The sequence below is a fragment of the Leucopleurus acutus genome, assembly GCF_964270905.1.
Source record: "Leucopleurus acutus genome assembly, chromosome: 4".
NCBI classification, from domain to species: domain Eukaryota; kingdom Metazoa; phylum Chordata; class Mammalia; order Artiodactyla; family Delphinidae; genus Leucopleurus; species Leucopleurus acutus.
Window position 1 is genome coordinate 127,319,576 of NC_139146.1, and position 22,435 is coordinate 127,342,010.

The window sequence follows — 22,435 nt, forward strand, 5'->3', positions numbered from 1 at the left end:
ATGACATGTATCCACCATTATAGTATCATACAGAGTCGATTCACTGCCTTAAAAATCCTCTGGGCTCTGCCCAGAGGCTCGATTTGAAAGGGCGAAAAGAGAGGGAAAGAAAAAAGCCTCCAACTACGGAGGCGCTACCAAACTCCAAGCGAGTTTGTTCCCAAGTGCAGAGGCTCCAGCTGCCCCAGCTCTCCAAGTCCGGCTACCCGCAGGTTCCTCCTCCTTTGGTTTAAGTGTCAAGCAAATGGGTTTCCTGTTAACACCGGAATACTGTGAAAGGGCAGGAAGAGGCCAGGCCGCCTCCTCTTTCCCCCCTTCCTATCCGATTTATTTATTTTGTACATGTTTGTTTTGGTGGAGCGGGTGATTGCAGCGCGTGCGGCTCTGGGGCAGCCTCGGCGGCCGGTAACCCCTCCCCGAGGAGGCGAGGCCCGGCCAGACCCCGCCCGATCCCGGCTCCAGCTATGCGGGGCGGGCTAACGGAGAGAGGAAGGGGGAAGACAGTGGGAGAGGCAGAGCTGTGAGAAGGAGGCCGCCGGGGCGCGCGAGGAGGCGGGGAAACCTGCTCGGCCCGCGCCCGGCCGCTCCCCCGCGGGCTGCAGGTGGAGCCGCGGAGGTAGCCGCTTCCGCCGCCGCCGCCGCCTCCTCCGCCTCCTCCCCCCTGGGGCCTCCTCCCAGGCCCGGAGGCTGCTGGCGCTGGACGCCCGGAGCTGACGGCCGGCGCGCGGGGCCCGCAGCTCGTCGATGGCTGAAGGCCGGCGGCGGGAGGACGAGGACGAAGAGCTGCACGAGCGCCGGGAGCTCGGGGGCCCGCGCCGCGCCCGGGGCCGTGCGCTGTCGGGCCACTCGGCCGCAGGTGAGGGGCGCGGGCAGCGTGAGGGGGGACCGGGGCACCGGGGACCCAGGGCTGGGCGTCCCGGGGCCGCGCAGGTCCTGCCCCGGACGCCGGCGGTTCCCTCGCCCGCCGGGAGGGGACTGGCACCTTTAACTCTAGGAGGCGAACGGGAGGGAGAGTGGCTTTTCTATCTCCATCCGAACTTTGCGGCCGAGCCCGAGGAAATTCAAACCTGTCTCAACCTGCTAGTGGCCCTGGAGCCGAAACTACAAATTTTCCATGCACACTAAATCCACGAGCTGCTGGCTTGGAACTTGTGGCCCGGGTGGTTATTTATCTCTGGATGAGTCAGAGGCCAGTGGAGAATGCCTCCTGCCGATAGGTTTGCCTCCGCTGTCGCAACCGGGTCGAACCACAAGCTAATCGTCCAGGCGGGTTTCGGTGCCTCTTGAACTTCGGACCTGTGACTGTCCTCCCACCCCCCAGCCGCCCGAGTTCACCTACTTTCTATAGGACTTGCTTTAGAGTTACTTGATGACCCCCAGCCCCACCCCCCAGTCCAGAATATAGCCTTCCAAAAGGCAATTCACTTGGACTGATCATTTCTGGGCCTGTAACTTGTGTTTTGGGGGTGCGCAAAGGCGGCGCGGATCAATAGTTTGGCGCAGAAGTGGAAAAGTAAGTGAGTGTACCTCCACACCCCTTCCCTCTTTCCTGGGCAGCTTTTCAATTAAACAGAATAGAGAGGACATTCTTTGGTCTTTGGTTCCAACTGGATAAGCCAGGTATCCTAAAACAAGAGGGAAGAACAAACCTAGGGAGGTGACAATAAAAGGGAGATAAGGCCGTGAGAAAGGTTCAGATGGGAACATTCATTAACGCCCCTTTAGAAAGTGGAATATGGTGAACATTCCACCCAGCCGTGGAGCAGCTTTTCTATGTGGTTCCCTTAACCTAAGAGAAAGTTGAAGAATTAAAAGAAGATGATGGGTCTGTGGGGAACAACTGGAGGGTAGAAAATGGGATGAAAGGAAAGAGTTTGAGTGGAACAGGAAGAAATAGTCACTCTTGGAGCCTTAAAAATAATTCCTTTTGCCCGTTACTCTTTCCATCGAAATGAGGCGTTTGACTAACCACACGAACACCAGCTGTCTTGAAGATAACTGATAGTTTTGTTCAGTATAAACCCAGACCTAATGAAATAATGGGTAATTGCTGGATATGAGTAAATAATTCTTGCAAGAATACGATGAAAAAACTTTACAAAGATGTTCCTCTGTTAAATTACTGATCTGAACATGCCTTGGACTCCTCTTATCTTCAGCAAAAAGCTTCACTTAGGTACTGTGCAGAGCTGTACCCGAGGTCAGACTAGATATGATCCAGATAGATAGTTATCATTTAGTTGCAATATGTGTATTTATTCCAAGGCTGGTGGAAATGGCATTTTGTAGCTTGTTTTTCCCAGTTCCTTAATTTCCCAAGGCTACCAGAAGCTTTTCTAAGTTCCATGATAATATTTTGCTGATACGTGACGCAGTGTCCTTTTTCACTCAGAAATTGGTGTTTGCAGTTTCTAACCATTTAGTGTACCCTGTCTCCGTTAGGGGGTGAGGGGCAGAGATATTATGGAGTGGGCAGAGAGTTAAACTGGCCGTTATTGGGCTTCTTTCTTTTGAGACACATTATTTAATAGTTTACATTTCTTTGCAAGCTGTGCTCCTCTTTCTGCTCATTAGTTCCCGTGTGTTTTTCAGACTCCATCGCATTCCTTACCAAGCTTGGGCATTTGTTAGTTATGTTTTGTGCTGGATGTTCTTTCTCCAAGTGAGAAAGTAGGAACGGACCCAGAGGCTTCATGTTTCTTCTTTTTAACATCTTTCTAATCTTTCACTTTTTCCTGTTCTCATCCGCTCCCTCCTCCCTCCACCACCTCACAGTCTAAAGATTTTCCGTTTTTCTTTGATCTCACAGAGGTTGACACCTTAAAATTAGGGTTTATGGACTTGAGGGAGTCTGTGAACTTCTCCTCTCCATGCTAAATTTAGGTGTGGTTGTGGAAATGTGTTTTTTTACTTTGTAATGTACGTTCAGGAGAACGTATAAAACCTGTAAATCATAAAGTAAAACTCTTGTAACCTGTGCCCAAGTTGAGAAATAGAATATTATCATTTCTCCGAAGCAAACTCTACTCTCTCCCAGTCATGGCTTCTTCCTTCCCCTTGAGGGAACTACTTTTATTCCCTTGCTTTTCTGTGCAGTTTTACCTGTACAGTTTTATCTGTGCATCCCTATACAATATTATTTAGTTTTGCTTATTTTACAACTTCTTATGAGTGCAATCATCCTGTAATTATTCTTTAGTGTCATTCTTTTTTCACTCCATATTAAGTTTGTAAGATTTATCCCTATTGTTGCATGCAGCTGTAACTTCTTTGTATTCTCATATCACACTTTTTGCTTATTTTTTATTGATTTGTTGGAGTTCTTTACTTGCTCAGGAATCTCAACTTCTGTTGGTTGCATGTGTTCCAAAATCTGCTTCCACTCCGTGGTTTATTTAAAAAATGTTTGTTTGTGGTTTCTTTTGATGTGGACATTTGTAATTTTAACGTAGGTGTATTTATGAATCTTTTTCTTTGTAGTTAGTGTCCCTCCTCCCCTCACTGTCCCCCTTGGTTAAGAATGCTTTCCCTACCCCAAGGTCATGAAGATATTCTCCTATATCTTCTGTATTGTCTCCTAAAGTTTTGTTAACTTTCTTTGTGGAGAGGTGCCATAGCTTTCTTCAGACTCTCAAATGGGTCTGAGAACCTCTGACTGACCTACAGCATTTTTTTTTTTTTTTGCGGTACGCGGGCCTCTCACTGTTGTGGCCTATCCCGTTGCGGAGCACAGGCTCTGGACGCGCAGGCCCAGCGGCCATGGCTCACGGGCCTAGCCGCTCCGCGGCATGTGGGATCTTCCTGGACCGGGGCACGAACCCGTGTCCCCTGCATTGACAGGCAGACTCTCAACCACTGCGCCACCAGGGAAGCCCTGACCTACAGCATTTTTATATTGTTTCTCCAAAGGGCAGGGAATACAAAATTCTAGGTCCTCCCTTAATCGCCTGGAAGAGTGGTAGGCACTTAATAGGGTTTAGTAAATACTAAATAAATGTACTCTCTCTATATGTTGATGTGTTTATGGTAAATGCTAGAAGAACAGATATAACTTCTCCAGTGTGTTTTGAGTAAAATAACTAATATTGTCAGTATGAGGTCACAGAATAAAGTTCTTTGTATTCTTTATGAACCAGTTGCTTCGTACATGCTAGTGCCTGTGAGGGAGGTATTATTTTCTTCATTTTATAGTTGAAGTGGGTACGACTCCGTGCTCCCAATGCAGGGGGCCTGAGTTCGATCCCTGGTCAGGGAACTAGATCCCACATGTATGCTGCAACTAAGAAGCCTGCATGCTGCAACTAAAAGATCCTGCATGCCGCAGCTACACATGCCACAACTAAACATGCCGTCATGAAGATCCCACATGCCACAACTAAGACCTAGTGTGGCCAAAATAAATAAATACATATTTTAAAATAAATTAAAAAAAAAGACTGAAGCTCAAAAATACTTAAGTGACTAGCTCAAGATCCCGCAGCTAGTAAGTGGCAAGATGTGGACTTGAATCCGGGTCTCTCTGACCTGAAAGTCCATGTTTTTCCAAGCTATCCCACTGGCTGCAAATACAAGTCAATTGCTTTTAATGCTCCACACGTTTCTATCTGCATGTTGCTTGTTATATTTTAGAAATACTTTATTACATTTATCTGGTGCTTTTCTGCTTAGGAGGGGCTTTCACAGCCTCATGGAACTTGATTGTTACAACGACCTGAGAGGGAAGAGGGTACATTTTTATTCCCATTTTAAAGACGAGTAAATTCAGCCTCAGAAGTGTTAAAAGACTTAATCTGAAAGAATACAGCTAGGTATAGCTGCACCTCAGTTACCTCTTTTGGGTGTTTCAAGTCATAAACTGTCGTTTCTTTTTTTTTTTTTTTCCTGCGGTACGCAGGCCTCTCACTGTTGTGGCCTCTCCCCTTGCGGAGCACAGGCTCTGGACGCGCAGGCTCAGCGGCCATGGCTCACGGGCCCAGCCGCCCCGCGGCGTGTGGGATCTTTCCAGATCGAGGCATGAACCCGCGTCCCCTGCATCGGCAGGCGGACTCCCAACCACTGCGCCACCAGGGGAGCGCAAACTGTCGTTTCCTTAATTTGATTCACATAGCATGCTAGGTCATATGGCCCAGAGTTTGTGGCTCTGTCTAGTAAGTTGTGTAGTTTTGCAAACTGCATTAATTCTTCTGGGCCACCATCTTACAGTTTTTGTTATTAGAATTCCAAAGTTGTCTAATTGATTTTGAGGAAGTTATTTTAAGTCCCATAGAAACTATGGATATATATACACGTTGTTTGAAAATCCTGCACTCACCAACTTCTTTTAGAAGACCTGTCTAGTTATCCTGTCAGCAAAATGTATGCAAAATGGTGTAGAAAATACAAGGAATACAAAGAACCATATAAAATAGGCTCCCTGCTTTTTTTTTTTTTTGCGGTACGTGGGCCTCTGACTGCCGCGGCCTCTCCCGTCGCGGAGCACAGGCTCCGGACGCGCAGGCTCAGCGGCCATGGCTCACGGGCCCAGCCGCTCTGCGGCATGTGGGATCCTCCCGGACCGGGGCACGAACCCGCGTCCCCTGCATCGGCAGGCGGACTCCCAACCACTGCGCCACCAGGGAAGCCCAGGCTCCCTGCTTTTAAAGAACATGTCATAGAATAAGGAAGGTAAGACTAATATACTTTAAAGAAATAAGAGTATAAAGTAGTCCATGGTGACTAGCAAGTGGAGTTTAGCATAAGAGAACCAGGCAGTCTTGGTTCATTTCTTGGCTTACCTCTTACTGTGTGACCTTGTGCAAGTTACCTAACCTCTCTGTGCATCCATTCTTTACTTGTAAAGTGGGAATATTAATAAAACCTATTGCATAGGATTTGAGGATTAAGCGAATTAGTATATGTAGTACCTTTAGAACATAACTAGGCACGTAGTGAATACTTCCTATAAAGTTATTAGTGTTTATTTATGTATATTTTTGTTAAAATATCTGATGCTTCATTGAGTCTACATTTTTCTCCCTTTGGCAATAGTTATGGGGTTTCAGGTTGGCAGAGAAAAAGGAGCTAAAACTGCATCTTCACCATTTCTAATCAAATGTAGTTGCTTTGCTTTGGAGTTCATACATCTTTTTGAAATATATCAATCTTACAAGGTCCCAAAAGACTGAAACTAGTTCTTCATTTGACGTTCCTTGCACCATACAAACTATTTTAACGTGGCTTGTCGTTGATGTTTACCCTTTCTTCATCATCACAAATGAAAAGCTCATTCTTGTGACATAACTATTTGTGTTCAAAGTGATTTCAACAAATCAAAGGTAAGTTGATGACTCTACCTCCTCTTTTTAACCAGGGTGCATCCCTTCATTTTTTTTTCTTTTTTTAATTTTGCCACTATTCATGCAGTGCTTCTATAAGGTCATTGGCATGTTACATTCTGGGGGCAACTATTTTCCCTCAGATCGTTTCAGCTTTACATTTAATGGTACTTAGAGTCTTATCCTGAGAACGCTTGGGTCTCTCTCAGTTAGCTTTAGCCTCCAGCAATTTACAGCATGTTTCTGGGCCTTAGTTTTTGCCTTATGAATTGAAAGGATGAGGCTTCCAACATTACATTTTATGATTCTAGGGGATGAGGAGGAAAATAACTTCTGACTCGGTTTACAGAAGCCTGCCGGTGTGCAAGGTCCGATCTAGGGGGTGTTTCTCCGGGCTTCTTGTGATGAGGGAAAAGCCCAAGGTGCCACACTCAAGATGTCGCCTCACTGGGAAAAAGGCAGTCACGTTAGCTTAAGTTGTGCCGCAGGGACCTGCCTTTCAAGATGGGCACTTCACTTCATCAGTGGAGAACATGGGATGTGTTCTGGGGGAGTTTATAATACTGAACATAGGTATGATGAAAGTATTATCCATGAAGTACAAGATGAAAATATATGCCTAGTAGCTTCAGAGCAAAGAGCAGCATTAAGGTGGGGAGGAAGGAGGCCTGGCCCCCTCGTTTGTATGAAGGTTCAACATCCATTCCTGCCCCTCAGCAGCTGTAGGCCTCACCTTTAGGGACTCTAAGCTTGCCTTTGGGTGGGGATGGGTGCATGGCGGGGGAGGGGTGTACAGGCAGTAAACCACTGTTTTATTTTCTTTTTTTAAATAAACTTTGTTGTTTTAGAATAGTTTTATAGATTTACAGAAAAATTGTTAAGATAGTACAGAGAGTTCCCTCACATCCTCACATCCAGATTTCCCTGTTACTCACATCTCCTTAGTTTTTACCTAATGTCTTCCTGCTCTGCAGGATCCCATCCAGGACACCACATCACATGTAGCTGTTGTGTCTCCTCGGGCGCCTCTTGGCTGTGATGGTTTCTCAGGTTTTTCTTGTGTTTGATGGCCTTGACTGTGTTGAGGAGTACTGACCAGATGTTTTGTAGCATGTTACTCTGTGGGGATTTGTGTGATGTTTTTCTCATGTTTAGACTGGAGTTTTGGGTGTTTGGGAGGTAAAGTACCATTTTAACCACCTATTAAGGGTATAATAACATCATTTATAACTGTTGATGTTGACTCTGATCTCCTGGCTGAGGGAGTGTTTTTCAGGTTTCTCTAGGCCAAGGTTACCACTCCCCGCGCCCGCCCCCCATACTGTAGGAAGTAAAGGAAGTCACTATGCAGAACCCACACTTAGGGAATCAGGAGTTAGGCTCCACCTCCTTGGGGGTAGAATATCTACATACATCTTTTAGAATTCTTCTGCACAGGAGATATCATTCTTTTTTACTCTCACCTTTGTTTCTTCAGGTTCTCCAAACATCTGCCTTGGGATTGTGTTTAGACCCTGCCTTTTGGGGACTGTAAGCTCAATTCCTCTACCCAGTTCTGTCCAGAATATCCCATGTGTGCTGCTGTCTGGCGCTTCCTTTCATAATTAGAAAGGAAGGCATGAAATGAGTATCCAACTTGAGATGACCTGTGACTAAGACTCATTCACACTAGAGTATCAGCAGGTACAATTTTGGAAATGGAGAGGAAGTTCGAGTATGAGAGGAATTTGGAAAAGCCCTGGACTAGGATAATCAAACAATAATGAGATAATGTTTATTGTGTGCTAGGTCCCAGGTGGCATTCTAATTGTTTTCCATGTATTTTCCTCACTTAGTCCTCATACCAATCTTATGAGATAGGTGGGATGATTTCCTTCATTTTTGCAGATGAGAAACCGGAGAGGGTGTTTACCCAGAGGGGGTAAATAATCTAGTCAAGGTCACGTAGCTAGAAAGCTATGGAGTAGGATTCTGTGCAGACTCCTACCCAGTATTTATTCTCGTCTTCCTTGGTCAGTGGAACCCTATATTGCTGACTGTGGCAAGGTACCCACCTGTGAAACTGCTTCACCCAGCCTACTAATGAGAGGCAAGAAAAAGTTGTTGAGTGTGGTTTCTAGAAAAATTCTTTAAAGGGGACTCAACTGCACAGAATATCCTTTTGCCCTTATCACCTTCCATCCTCCTACCAGGAACAAGGGTGTGTGGCTCACAGCAGCCATCCTGGGTCATGAGGTTATCTTGAGGATGGAAGCCAAGCGCTGAGAATGGTGGAGCAGAAAAATGGATGGAATCTCAGTTTCCAGTGGTAATAGAGTCATCATATGAGCTTTTGATTGCCTGCTCCTCCTTTATTTAAGAAAAAATAAACTCTGTCTTATTTAAGCCACTGTTCTCTTAGGTCTTTTAATTAGCAGCTGAATGCAATTCCTAACTGATAAAAGTTCTGACTTGATCATATTTCTCTCTCCTTACCACCAGGCTATTTTTGTTAACATGAGGTTACCTGGGTTCTTGTTGCTATTTTGTACTTTATTATAATGTGACCTTGGACAAATAACTTAAAGGCCCCTCCCTTTTTGCATCTTTTGAATGGGAATTATTCATTCTCTAAATACAAGTTTACTATGGGAAACACACTTTTAAACGTCACGTTCTCATGAATGATGTACATTTCTTGAAGAGGGTCATGGTCATACTTGGACAAGTTTAAGGGTACTGCAAAGGAAACCTATAGAATCTGAAAACAGTTTTCTGATTTTGTCATTTTGCTGAGTGCCAGGTCTGAATACCTCTCAGGGAACAAATAAATAGAAGCTGTGACAGGAGGTGATTTTGTCCTGCTCTGATATGCATACGAGCAGATTCTCAGTGGCACCACTGATCAGCGTATAACTCATGCCGGGGCTGCTGCGTAGGATTCAGTGTTTGTTTCCGATACGGCTGCCTTCAGTGTACCGGAGTGTTGTTTTCTGAAGATACACTAATCAAGGAATCGCTATACGGGAAGAAAGGTAAATGCTTTTTCTGAGAGCCGGCCAAGAACAAGGCACAGAAGAAAACGTTTGCACATGTGGAGAATAACTATCACCATTTCCAAAGAGTCCTTTGAAACTAGTACAGAGGTGTTCACAAAAAACTGGAAGGCCCCTCCCTCAGCATGGGACCCCCCATGTAAATGACCCTTTCTTTGTCACCACCCTTGTTTCTTTATTTCCTCACAAGGACCCCCCCTTAATACACACTAGCACAGTGGAGATGAGCTATCTGGAGATTATAAGGTAGATTTGTGTCACTCCGTTGAGGTATAACTCTTGCCAGTGGAAGGTGTGGTTTGTAAGTGAAATTCATTTGGAATAAGGCGTGGTATTTCGAGTTTTAAAAGGTGCAGACTTGTGTTTGAATATTACTCTTAATTAGATGCTTAATAATGTGAAATGCCTAATATCACAAACATTTTATCTGTTATGCTGTTCTATTCCTGTTTCTCCTTTCTTCTTGAGGCATTCAACTTTAAAACGTGGTGTGGTATTTCTGTAGCAATGGGACCTTTAAACAGTGCTTCTCAAACTTTAATATGCCTACAAATCACCTGGGGATCTCGTAAAGATGCAGATCTTGATTTAGTAGGTTTGGGGTGGAGCCTGAGATTTTGCATTTCTAACAAGTTCCAGGTGATGCTGCTGCTACTGGTCCCTGGACCACACTTTGAGTTACAAGGTACTCAATTACCTCTATCTCAGTGCCAGGGTTCTCAGTGCTGGCTGGGCATCAGAATTAAGTGAGGAGTTTTTAAAAAGACCTATACTCATGACCCCACGCTCAGATTTTCCTGATTAATTACTTTTGGAATAGTATCTAGAGAACTGTATTTTGGGAGTTCTATGTGAGGTGAGACTCACTGGCTTAGTGTCCTATTAAAAAATGTGATGTTGAGTGGTTTCAGTGTGCTTTCTTGTAATTTGAACCGTAATATTTTTCCATCATAAGTAATTTATGTTGTGATGCCTTTTAGTCAAACAGAATAAATAAATGGGATCCACCATGCATTTTATACATGGATTTTATTCAGTCCCTCTGTTATCCATAGCCTAAGAAGGCTCCACATAAAGAATGATGTAAGGACCTATCATTGAAGTAACTGGAAAGCAACGTATGTGATAGTTAACGTTCTTTCATATTGCAAGAAACGGAGGTCTGTTCTGCTAACCTCAGCTGACGGGAGGCAGCTTATAAGGATACTCCAGTAAGTTGGAAGACACAGGAAGTAGTCTTGGAAGTCATTTGGAAATAAGAGTAGCTCTAGGAAACTGACAGCAAATATTTACCCCAGAGAACATTCCTTTGTAAGTTGCAAAGGCTTTTATTCTTTATATTACTAACACCACCAATCTGGTGACTCAGTTCACTTCTGTCTCCTTCCATGGCTTCTGAACTTACCGAATCATTGACTCTTGTTTTTCTTACATACAGTCAGCCTCCCTAAGAAAGAGACTCTTAAGTAGGCTGGCCAGTCAGGGTCCTGCACAGAGTGCCCCTTTGGGGCAGGGGTCTCATGCTGGTTGACCTCAGAGGCTAATGACAAAGTATATAGTAGCCAACTTTTCAGGCCCAACCCTGGTCCCTTCTCGTGGTCCCACACGAGAATTTGAGCATCGCCTGCAGCTGATTCTGTCAGATGGGACTCTGGGTCTGGGGGGTGTTCTGAGGTTTCTTAGAATGGAGAGAAGGTAAAATTGGCAGATTCCATGCGGACACTCTTTCAGTAAGGAGTTCCACGAGGGAAGATTTATGTTGTTCATTGTTATAGCCCCATAACGCAGAACGGTGCCTGGCACATATATTCAATACATGTCTGTCAAATAGAATAGAATTTTTTAAATGATGTAATGTTGTCTTTATTCGTTTGATTACATTTTATTCTAACCCGAATGCACGGGCAACTGTGGAGAGTGAATTTCTACTCCGCTCGTGGCTCACCGAAGCAATATGCTCTGACGCGCCAGATCTTTCCTTGTTGCCTTTTTTTTTTTTTTTTTTTTTTTTGCGGTACGCGGGCCTCTCACTGTTGTGGCCTCTCCCATCGCGGAGCACAGGCTCCGGACGCGCAGGCTCAGCGGCCATGCCTCACGGGCCCAGCCGCTCCGCGGCATGTGGGATCTTTCCGTACCGGGGCACGAACCCGTGTCCCCTGCATCGGCAGGCGGACTCCCAATCACTGCGCCACCAGGGAAGCCCTCCTGTTGCCTCTTTAGCAGTGATGAGCATTAGATGTTTGCCACTTGGCGGCATCTGGCGTCAGGCTTTGGGCTGAGGTGCAGCAAATGGATGTCAAGTCCAGCGCTCGGAGCCCTTCCTAACGGCCTCCGTCTAGGGTAACCTTGGCCGCGGTGGTTTCTCCTCTGGGAGGTGAGTGGCCCCTCCCCATCCAAGGGCGCAGCCATCTTGGGTCCCAGTCGCTTCGGCTCTGAAAGGTCAAGTGTGGATTTGGACGTTTGGCCAAGGAAAGGAGGCTACTTTTCAGGTAAAGAGGGAGACACTGGGAAGATGGGAGTCGTCGTTACTTACAGCAGCTGCTGCCTCTTAAAAAGCTCCAAACCCCCTGTCTGTGGGGAATGGGCGGAGGGTGGATGTTAAGGATGTTTTCGAGGAAGGATGGACCCGGCTGATGATGGATGGGATGTAGGGCAGCACAGCGAGCGCCAAGTCCAAGGATGCTGACCTGCCCCGACTCGGGAAAAGGAGCTTGAAGTTGGCACCTTCCCAGGAGAGAGGCAGTGATACCCACCATTGAGTACTAAGCCTTGATTGGAGCGCGTTTGCTCTTCGTGTGAAATATCACTGCCAATACCCACGTAGCTCTGGGAACAAGCCTTTCAGTAGCTCCTTGAGCTCAAGGATTCTGTAAACCTTGAAGAACGTAATTTGATACTGATCACCTCATAGGTTTCCAATGAATGTTTATTGAAGGTGATGAAGAATTAGGGGTTTTAATCCCAATATTCTTCAATTCTTTGCTCTTTTAATTAAAAACTAGATTTCTTCCTCTTGCAGTGGGGTTTTTAAAAGTACCAACTTTTTAGCATGTCTGAACAAAACATTTTATTGATCACTCACCAATTTAGTGCTTAGCGTATGCCAGGAACTTACGTAATCCTTTAACAACACAGAAAGTCAGGTTGTTTTTAATAAGAACAACGAGGCAAAGAGAAACAGAGCTGGGATTTGAAGCCCTGCAGTCATTTTCTCCTTTAATTTTTAAATTTACATACAGTAAAGGTGACTTCTTTTGGGTACGTAGTTCTGTGAGCTGTGATACACATACAGATTCTTGTAACCACCCCCATAGTCAGAATACGGAAGTTTCATCACCTCGAAATTCCTGTGCTGCCCCTTGCAGTCATATCTTCTCTATACCATTTAACCCCTGATCTGTTCTATGTCTCTGTAGTTTTGCCTTTTCCAGAATATGACATAAATGGAATCATTTCACCCAGCACATTGTTGTGGAGATTCATTCATGTTGTTAACTGTGTCAATAGTTTGTTCCCTTTTGCTGCTGAGTAGTATTCCATTGTATTAATGCACCACAGTTTGTTTATCCATTTACCTGACAAAGGATATTTAGGTGATTTTCAGTTTTTGGTATTTATAATAAGCTGCTGTAAACATACAGGTTTTTGCATAAACACAAGTTTTTATTTCTTTGGTTTAAGTACCTAGATGTTGGTTTAATGGGTAATATGTAAGTGTATGCTTAACTTTACAAGAAAATGCCAAACTGTTTTCCAGAGTGGTGCTAAACCACTTTGCATTATTATGAGCAATGAATGAGAGTTCCAGTTGCTCCACACCCTCATCAGCACTTGGTATTATCAGGTTTTTCTCGTTTGCTTTTGTTTTTGTTTTAGCGTTTCCGATAGTTGTGTAGTGATACTTTGTTGTGGCTTTAATGTGTGTCTCCTTAATGGATAATGATGTTGAGCATCTTTTCACGTGGTTAATTGCCATCCATTATGTCATCTTTGGTGAAGAATGTTCAAATCTTTGCACATTTTAAAATTGGGTTGTTTGTTTTCATATTATGGAATTTTAAAGAGTTCTTTATATATTTTGCATTCAAATTTTTTGTTGGATATGCGATACGAAAATATTTCTCCTAGTCTGCAGTTTATTTTTTCATTCTGTTAACAGTGTCTTTGGCTCTTTGAATATATTGGAAATAGCTGACTTAAAGTCTTTGTCTAGTAAGTCCAATGTCTGGGCTTCCACAGGAACTGTTTATATTGATTGCTTTTTTTTTCTTTTTCTTTTTCTGTGCATGGGCCATTACTTTCTTGTTTCTTTGTGTGCCTCATAATTTTTTGTTGAAAATTGGACATTTTGAATATTACAGGGTAGCAACTCTGGAATCAGATTCTTCTCCCTCCCCAGGGTTTGTTATTGCTGCCTATTATGATTGTTGTTGCTTGTCTAGTGATTTTTCTGAACTAATTTTGTAGAGTGTGTAATTTTTGTGTGATGTGAGGCACTGAAGTCTCAGTTTCATTAGCTTAGTGGTCAGCTAGTGATTGGACAGAGTTTTCCTTAAATGAATGCCTAGAACCAAAAAAAAATCTCCCAGTCTTTGCAGGGGGGTTCTGTGTGTGTATCACAGCACACCTTCAACTCTCAGCCAAGCAGTGTACAACTAACCTTAGCCTTCACTTTCTGCTTGTGCAGAGCCTGTAGTTCAGCCAGAGCTGAGGTTAGGGCCCCCTCAGATTCTTTCTGAGCATGCACTCACCCTGGGAATGCACATGGGCTTCTAGATTCCTAGGAATATGTGGGACCTTTTCAAAGCCCTTATTTCCCAAAGCATCTCATCCTTCAGCCTTTCCCCCCAGCTTCTTTGGTTAGTCTGTTGTTTGCCCCAACTATTATCCATTGCCTCATGCAGCAGCAACAGATATATTTATTTGCCTGTAAATGATTTCAGTAAGCTTTCTCGAGCTAGCCACTTTTTAGCACTTGGAGAGTTTTGAGTTGGGCAAGATAAAGGCAAGTCTTTTGTGCTGGTCTTCCAGGGTTCCACCGGACAAATCAAAGCAAATTATTATAGTTCTTTGTGAATGAGGTCTTTTCTGCTCCCTCTGGTACTGGTACTGGTACCAGTACCAAGAGTGTAGGCTATTATTTTCAAGGGCAGGCTATTATTTTCAAGGCTTCCACTGAGCTGGAGAATGGGGGATGGGACCAGGGTAAGTTAAAATGCCACAAAACTTGCTACTGCAACCAAAACCCAGCTAGTTTTCCTTGATTAAGTGTTTCACTGTGCTTAAGTGCATCAGGTGGTTGCTGAAAGCTTTTGGTTAGTTTTCAGTGTTCAAAAAGGGTTGATTCTGCCAGTTTTCTGCCAGTTTTAAATTGCTTTTATGGAGGACAGACTTTTGGAGTTCTTTACTCTGTCACTGATGTCCCTAAAGTATGGATTAAAAGAAAAACTGATTAAGATTGTTGGTCTTTTTATGAGCAAATTGGCCCAAGTTTTCCCAATAAAATACCAAACGAGAAAGTATGGATAGTCTTACTCATTTTTGAAGTGTTTGCACATCCCACAGTAGCATCATCAAGGTATTTGAGGAGCCTCACTCATCTGGTGACAGTGCTGGGGTCAAGACCCTCCATTTAAACCCTGCATAGGCAGCTTGCTTTTCTCAATTGCAGGCCACAGACCACACCTAACCTGTCTGTTGCTTTTTAAAACATGATTTTCAAGGGATATCTGGTCAGGAAACTTATATTCCTCTTTGTTTCTGAAAGAATGACTTAGAGAAGGTAGCTTTATTGCACTCTCCTGATATAGATCAGTCATGTGTTAACACTGGGGAGTGGAATTGAGGAGGGTGTGGAGTGTTTAACTTTATATACTTCTGTATTCAGTTTCCTCCAATGAGTATTATTTTGGAAATTAAAGGAAAATAAATGAAAAATACCATGTGAAATAATTGCCTTCTGGTCTAGTGTATTTGTTGCTCATTTTGTGGTATGTTTTTAAACCTGTTTTGCCTTAAGATGAGTTACTGCAATGACCATAGCAAATGCTGTGCTGTTGATAAAAGAAATGATTGGTAAGTATTGGAGAAAATGACAGTAGGAAGGAAGTATATAATTGCATTTCCTCTGAAGATCATTTTTCAGACACTGGCTAATTTGTCATTCGTTCACCTATTCCATCTTATGACATTCACTTGTTTTTATGAAAGCCATAATCACTTGAAAAGCAAATCCTCATCTATAACCACACTGCTGAAAGCTGTTTAACATAATCAAAACCTACCCTTAGCGTTCTCCGCCTTATTTTTTGCTGTGTATTTCATCTCCACGTTGTGACGCAACAGAACCTGTTCTAAAGCAATAGATTGAGGAGACCTGCATTGTAATGCTCAGCTTGCCACCAGCCAGCTGTATGTCCTTGGTTTAATCTCTCTAGGTCTTAGATTCCTCATTGACAATATGAAGGATTTAGACCAGGGATCTGGAAACCATAGCCCTGTGGACCAAATCTGGCTCACTGCCTGTTTCTGTAAATAAAGTTTTATTGGAACACAGCCATGCTTATTCTTTTATATATTGTCTATGGCTGCTTTTGTGCCGTATCTGCAGAGTTGAGTAGTTGCAACAGAGTCTGTATGGCTTGTGAGCCTAAAATATTTACTGTTTATCCCTTAATGGAAGAAGTTTGCCGACTCCAGACTATCAGCTTTTCTTTCAGGTTAAAAGTTCTCTGTTTCCGTTTTGGGATACTTGGGCCAACTATTTCTTTTTTCCCATCAGATTGCTTCTTAGCAGATCACCAGAAAATTTCAACTGGAGGAGGGGAAATACAAATCATACATTGTTATTTGTTAAACACCTCTATGCATCATACGTCTGTCATATTTTGTTAATGCTGTGGTTACAAACAACCTCTAAAGCTCAGTATCTTATGACAGGTATATTCAGAGGTGAGCTACAGCTCAGCCTCACTTGTCTTCTTCATTCTGGGATCCTGGCTGGAGGAGCAGTTCCTAACTGGGAAAAGGAGCCATGGACAAACGATGTGCCGGCTTTTAAAACTTCTGCTCAGAAGTGGCATATATTACTTCTACGCACATTTCTTTAGCCAGCTGGGTGTTAGTGGTACAGGGAAGGATAATCCTTCTGTAGGACACCCTGCAAGTCACCTGGTACCTCGAGTGGGTGGCTGGCTCATCCTTCTGCAGGGAGAGCTGTGGAACACTGAGAATAACGTCATCTACCACAGCCTCCTTAAGGGTTCCCTGGTGTGAGCAGACTGAAACTAATGGCAAAAACTTGGTTTCAGAATTCTTTGTGTGTTATATTTTTCATGAACTCTCTGCAATTAACAAGTAACTAGAAATTGGCCCGTTGAGCTTTTGGAATATGTTCTAAATCTCTCAATGTGCTTATTTAATAAATGCTCGTTGTAAGAATGTAAATATCTGTTTGGATTTCTCTTTTATAGACTCCTGATGTCTTTAACTTATCATTCTCACCCCTAAGCTGTCTTCTCCAGGGTTCCATATAATGACACAACTCAAGTTGCCCCAGCCAGAAACCTGGGTGAAGTTCTTAACTTCCTCCCTCCCCATGATTACTTATATCTAACCATCAGTTACCAGAGTCTATTGAATACATCCCGTAGGTAGCCCTTGACTAAGTCCTCTTCCCTCCATCCTCATTGCTACCATCCTTGTCCAGGCATCTCTCACCATGCACAACAGCCTTGTAACTAACTAGCCTTTCTACCTCCTGACTTGCTTGTCTGTAATCCATTCTCTACACAACCACTGAAGTGATTTTTCTAAAATGCAAACTGATCATGTTATTCTGTATTAAAACCTTTCAATGTCTTATTTAATCTTCCCCTTAAAGCTCAAATTTCTTAGCATGGCCTTGAACCTTTTTTTCCTTTTTTTTTTCTGGGAATTCCCAGGTCTGTCCTCTTATACTTAGCTTACATTCATGGCTGGAAAAATATAATCTTTCTTCTAGAAAGATTTTTCTAGAGCATATTTTATGAACTCACATAGTTTGGCAGACGTTTTTCACTTGTAGAGATTCAAACACTTGATAAAAAGCATTGTGCAAAGCTGACTGTGTGCAGTATTGAGGATGCTCCTGTCCTGATGCTCAGTGGATTGCTCCTCCTTGGAAGGGCTTGGATAAGCCAGATCGGCTCCAAAGAAAGGCGGGTTGACACAGTTTTGTTTTACTTTCTTTGTGACCTGTTTTTAAATGTGCCCATTTTGGAACTAGTGTGCCCATTTTGGAACTAGTGTGCCCATTTTGGAACTAGTCATTTATTGGCCCTCTTTAAGTGAGCTAACATATTTTTCCTTATGATACCAACTCAGCAACTTCAGACAAAAAGAATGTGAAGCAAATGCATTTTTTAAAAATACCATCTCCTCTAGGTCTTTCATGTTAGCTCTCTGTTTCAGAAATAAAAATAGCTTCATTGAACTCATAGGGGGATAGTAGAAATCCAAATACTTGCCTTTGAAGATGCTCTAGTGATTTTAATTTTTCAGGCAAAAATGTTTTCATTATTTAAAATTCATTGACACAAAATTTCTTTGATCAACCAACTGCTATCCTTCTTTTTATCTAGCCTAGTTGTGTGGATTTTTTTTTTTTTTTTTTTTTTTTGCGGTACACGGGCCTCTCACTGTTGTGGCCTCTCCCGTTGCGGAGCACAGGCTCTGGAGGCGCAAGCCCAGCGGCCATGGCTCACAGGCCCAGCCGCTCCGCGGCATGTGGGATCTTCCCGGACCGGGGCACGAACCCGTGTCCCGTGCATCAGCAGGCGGACTCTCATCCACTGCGCCACCAGGGAAGCCCTATGTGGAATTTTTAATAGAAGGAATCAAAAGTCTCAACTCTGAAGCTTTGCAATTGTTGTAACCAGCTTTCTGTTATCATAAGCTAATTTTAAAAAGCAAGCTTAATCAAAGAAAAAAGCAAGGTTAAAAAAACCTGTATATCTGTATAAACATTTAAAAAGGAGTCAGAGGTGTGTTGGCCACATCTTTAAGCAAGAGGAGAACATGTAAAGGGTGATAGTGATGAACACAGTGGGTACATGGGGATTTGAACTTCCTATGTTAGATATTTCTGTAACATTGTGGGTTTTTTTTTTAATAAGCAGAATTAGGAAAAAGAATTTTTTTAAAAAGATTTTTTTTTTAAATGAAGAGTTACTTGGTTTCCTCCTCCTTAGGGAGGGAACAATCATCAGAGTTAGAACAGGCTGCTTTGTGATTACTTACACTATTCTAGAGGTTCCATGAGTATAGAGGTTCTTGACCATCTTGAAATTTCATGAAAAAAATGTTGTGTTTGTGCATGAGTGCTTTTTTGGGATGCAGGGTTAGAGTAATGTGGGAAAGAGGGTCCATAATTCAAACAGATTCTTCTAATTTTTTTTTCTCTGGTCCTGCCTTCTCTGAGCTCCAGACTGCCTCCTCAACATCTCTACTTGTATATCTAATAGACATCTCAAATCTAACATGTATGTATGTTTCCCATTGCTGCTGTAACAAATTGCTACAAATTGTCCTACAGTTCTGGAGGTCAGCAGTCTGGAATCAGTTTCACTGGGCTAAAATCAAGGTGTTGGTAGGGCTGCGTTTTATCTCCAGGCCTAAGGGAGAATCATGTTTGCCTTTTTAAAATTTCTGTAGGCCAGCTGCACTCCTTGGCTTGTGGCCCCTTGCTCCATCCTCAAAGCCAGCAGCATAGCATCTTTGTTCCTCTCTTCCTTCTGCTTCCATTCTTCTGCATAGTCTCATAAACACCTCTGACTCTGACTCTCCTGCATTCCTCTTTAAAAAGATTTGGGATTATATTGGGCCCACCCAGATAATCCAGGATAATCTCCAGATCTCAACATACTTAATCATATGTGCAGAGTTGCTTTTACCAGGTAATGTAACATATTTACAGGTTTGGGGATTAGACAGGGACATCCTTGGGGGCCATTATTCAGCCTATCACTGCATTTGATAGCCCAGCAAACTGTTCCTCCTCCAGCCTTCCTCATTTTATTTAATAGTATGGCCGTTCTCAGGCCACTAACCTAGCAGTCATTCTTTTTTTTTTTTTTCATCTTTATTGGAGTTAAAGATTGCTTTACAATGGTGTGTTAGTTTCTGCTTTACAACAAAGTGAATCAGTTATACATATACGTATGTTCCCATATCTCGTCCCTCTTGCGTCTCCCTCCCTCCCACCCTCCCTATCCCACCCCTGTATACACTACCATACGTAAAATAGATAGCTAGTGGGAAGCAGCGGCATAGCACAGGGAGATCGGCTGGGTGCTTTGTGACCGCCTAGCAGTCATTCTTGATTTCTCTTTTCAAATCTTTATCTTTCCCATCCTCCTATTCCAATTACCACCCTCACTCCCATCACCCACATCCAATCCATCGAATCACATCTGAATCCAATCAAAATGTTATCACAGTCCTACCCAACTGTGTCTAGAATCTGTCCTCTTCTAATTTCCACTAAAATCAGGATGCCTTTAGCATTTTGGAGCTTTAGGGCCTCATCCCATCCTATTCTTTTTACTCCTGGGTGTTAATTATCAAAGTTAATTATGGTACAGGGCAGTGTGGGCTAGGTGTCATAAGAGTGGCACAAAGAGCCACGGGACTAGACTTCAGTCACTTTATTCCAACCACATGGAGATGGGAAGTGAAGACTTACATGGTAGAAGACACTGTGGAGAGAATTTGGATTGGTTGAGGATAATTATCCTGGAAAGCAATTAGAATTTCCCATTAAAAGGCTTCCCTGGTGGTGCAGTGGTTGAGAGTCCGCCTGCCGATGCAGGGGACGCGGGTTTGTGCCCCGGTCCGGGAAGATCCCACATGCCGCGGAGCGGCTGGGCCCGTGAGCCATGGCCGCTGAGCCTGTGCGCGGAGCCTGTGCTCCGCAACGGGAGAGGCCACAACAGTGAGAGGCCCTCGTACCGCAAAAAAAAAAAAAAAAAAAGAATTTCCCATTAAAGATTTCAGTCTTCTTTTATTCTTATGACAGTGAACATTTCCTCTCAATTATTGATTGTAGGGAATAAAATTAATCTCTGGTTATTTTGAATGACTCCTTCCCTTCCCTTCCTTCCTGAAGAAGGAACATGTTTCACAGAATTCTCAGGCAACTGATTTCTAGTATGTAAATAAACTGTACGTAGTCAGATTTGGTGTAGGGAATATTATAGCTTCAGGATGAAGCCAAGCATCTGAAAAGGTAAAATACCCATTGTTGAAATAGTATAAAAATAAAGCATCCACATTTTATTATTCTGAATCCTTTTTCTGTAATATTGCTACATGCTGGGGGTGACTTTACAATTTAATGAAATAAAGAAAAAAATGGGCGATTACTTGAAATAGTCTATTTGTTATATGAATAGAAGACCTGGAAGTAACTGTATTTCCTCACTTTTGGGGGAAAAAAAATTCTGGTTGGATTTCAGCAGCCTTAGTGTATAGCTTTATTTGTTAAATGTGACCTTAGCAAATCCAACCTTAATTAAAATTCCTCAAGACAAGAAAATGAAAATTGGAGCATATTAAAGCAGATATTCCAAGGAATAAAGTATTCTGCAAATTAAAATAGATTTTTAAGGCAGAAAGGCTATTGAGCCCACCTCCAAAATAAGATGTAAAGTTGTTCCTATTAATTTTCTCCTCATTTGGTCAGTAGTGGTATGGACTAAATTCGTTACCAGTAAGTGTGACATTTTAGTTTTGTGAATACAAATGTTTATTGATTTTTTGGTCCTCCAGTAATGTGTTACCAGTTGCTGTACTCATATATTGGGTTAAGCTTTATATTTTGTGTTTTAGCAATGGAAACAGAAAATGTATGTAGTTATTTTGAGCCTTTTCTTGAAATACAATCACAAGAATTACTTAGAAGATCTTTAGAAAGCCCTAAATACACCATAGACCAGTTGTTTTTTGTATAAGCAGGAAAAAAACTTCCCTGCTCATTTTTTTAAAAAATACTTTATTGAGATATAATTCACATACCGTATACTTCACCCATTCCCTGTTAGTTTTTAAAACCATTTCCTAGGGTCCTTTCAGTGTGTTTTTCAGATATTTACTGCCTCCTTTAATAATCAACAGATTGATTGGGTTGAGGTATACAAGAGAAGGGCATTCCAGGTATAGAGGACGGATTAAATAAGGCCTTGAGGTGGAAATGGGAGGAAGGAATGAGAAAAATATTGCTCTGGGTAAGAAGGGAAAAAACAAATAGGAAGTAAGGTAGGTGTCTCAGTGATGAATTATAAAGTAGATGGTAAAAAACTTGGGCTTGTGCCACCTTGGTTCACGGGGCCTTATTATAAGGGTGGTGCAGGTAGGGGACAGGGAAAACAAGAAACAGCCCACAGCCTCCTGGAATCGAGCCTTCCTCACTGATGTTCAGGTGCCGTAGTCCTCTGGTGTTTTGCTTGTTAGCTCATTGGGGTTGATTGTCTTTCTCTCTGCTTCTTGTCTAATTCTGCTACCATCCAGCTACCCTGTGTATCATCCTAGCTCCCTCACAGCCTCTGCAAACTCCCATGAGCAGTGGTGTGGGATCTTCTGTTCTTCTATTCTTTGATCATTCCCCTGCTCTCAGCCCTCAATACCTTCCCATTCCACTGAGAATGTGATTCAGAGCCCTTACTGCGCCTCCTAGGGCGCTGCTCCCCCTCTGCTCCCAGTTGCCAGCCCTGTCCCCCGGCCTCCGCTCAGCAGTGACCTCTGTTTGAGCTCACACACACACAGCCGTGTGCTAACTCATCCTCCCACCTCCGGACCTTTGTACTTGCTGTTCTGTCTACCTGGAAGGTTCTTTCTCAGGTATTTGTTTTGCTTCCCTCCTTCATGCGGGCCTCTGTAAATGTCAGCTCCTTAGAGAAACTTCCTTGACCACCTGACCTAAAGTGGAGTCCCACACCCTGATACCTTATCTGCTGCTTCTGTGTTATCTTCCTTTATCAGACTTTCTTGTACTTGACATTATAATAAACATTTCCAGTTGACACTCCATAACCAGAGTTTTGCATCTGT

General features: G+C 43.1%; 1 protein-coding gene across 5 annotated transcripts in view; it reads left to right on the plus strand.

Annotated features, from left to right (window-relative positions):
• The first annotated feature begins 487 nt into the window (after positions 1 to 487).
• The window catches only part of SH3D19 (SH3 domain containing 19), a 181,550-nt gene continuing 159,602 nt past the window's right edge, over positions 488 to 22,435 (plus strand). For all 5 annotated transcript variants that reach the window (XM_082838663.1, XM_082838666.1, XM_082838665.1 and 2 more), the window contains exon 1: positions 488 to 856. In XM_082838663.1, coding sequence (XP_082694789.1) covers positions 745 to 856 — 112 coding nt within the window. In that variant the 5' untranslated portion in view covers positions 488 to 744. The remainder of the gene's footprint in view (positions 857 to 22,435) is intronic.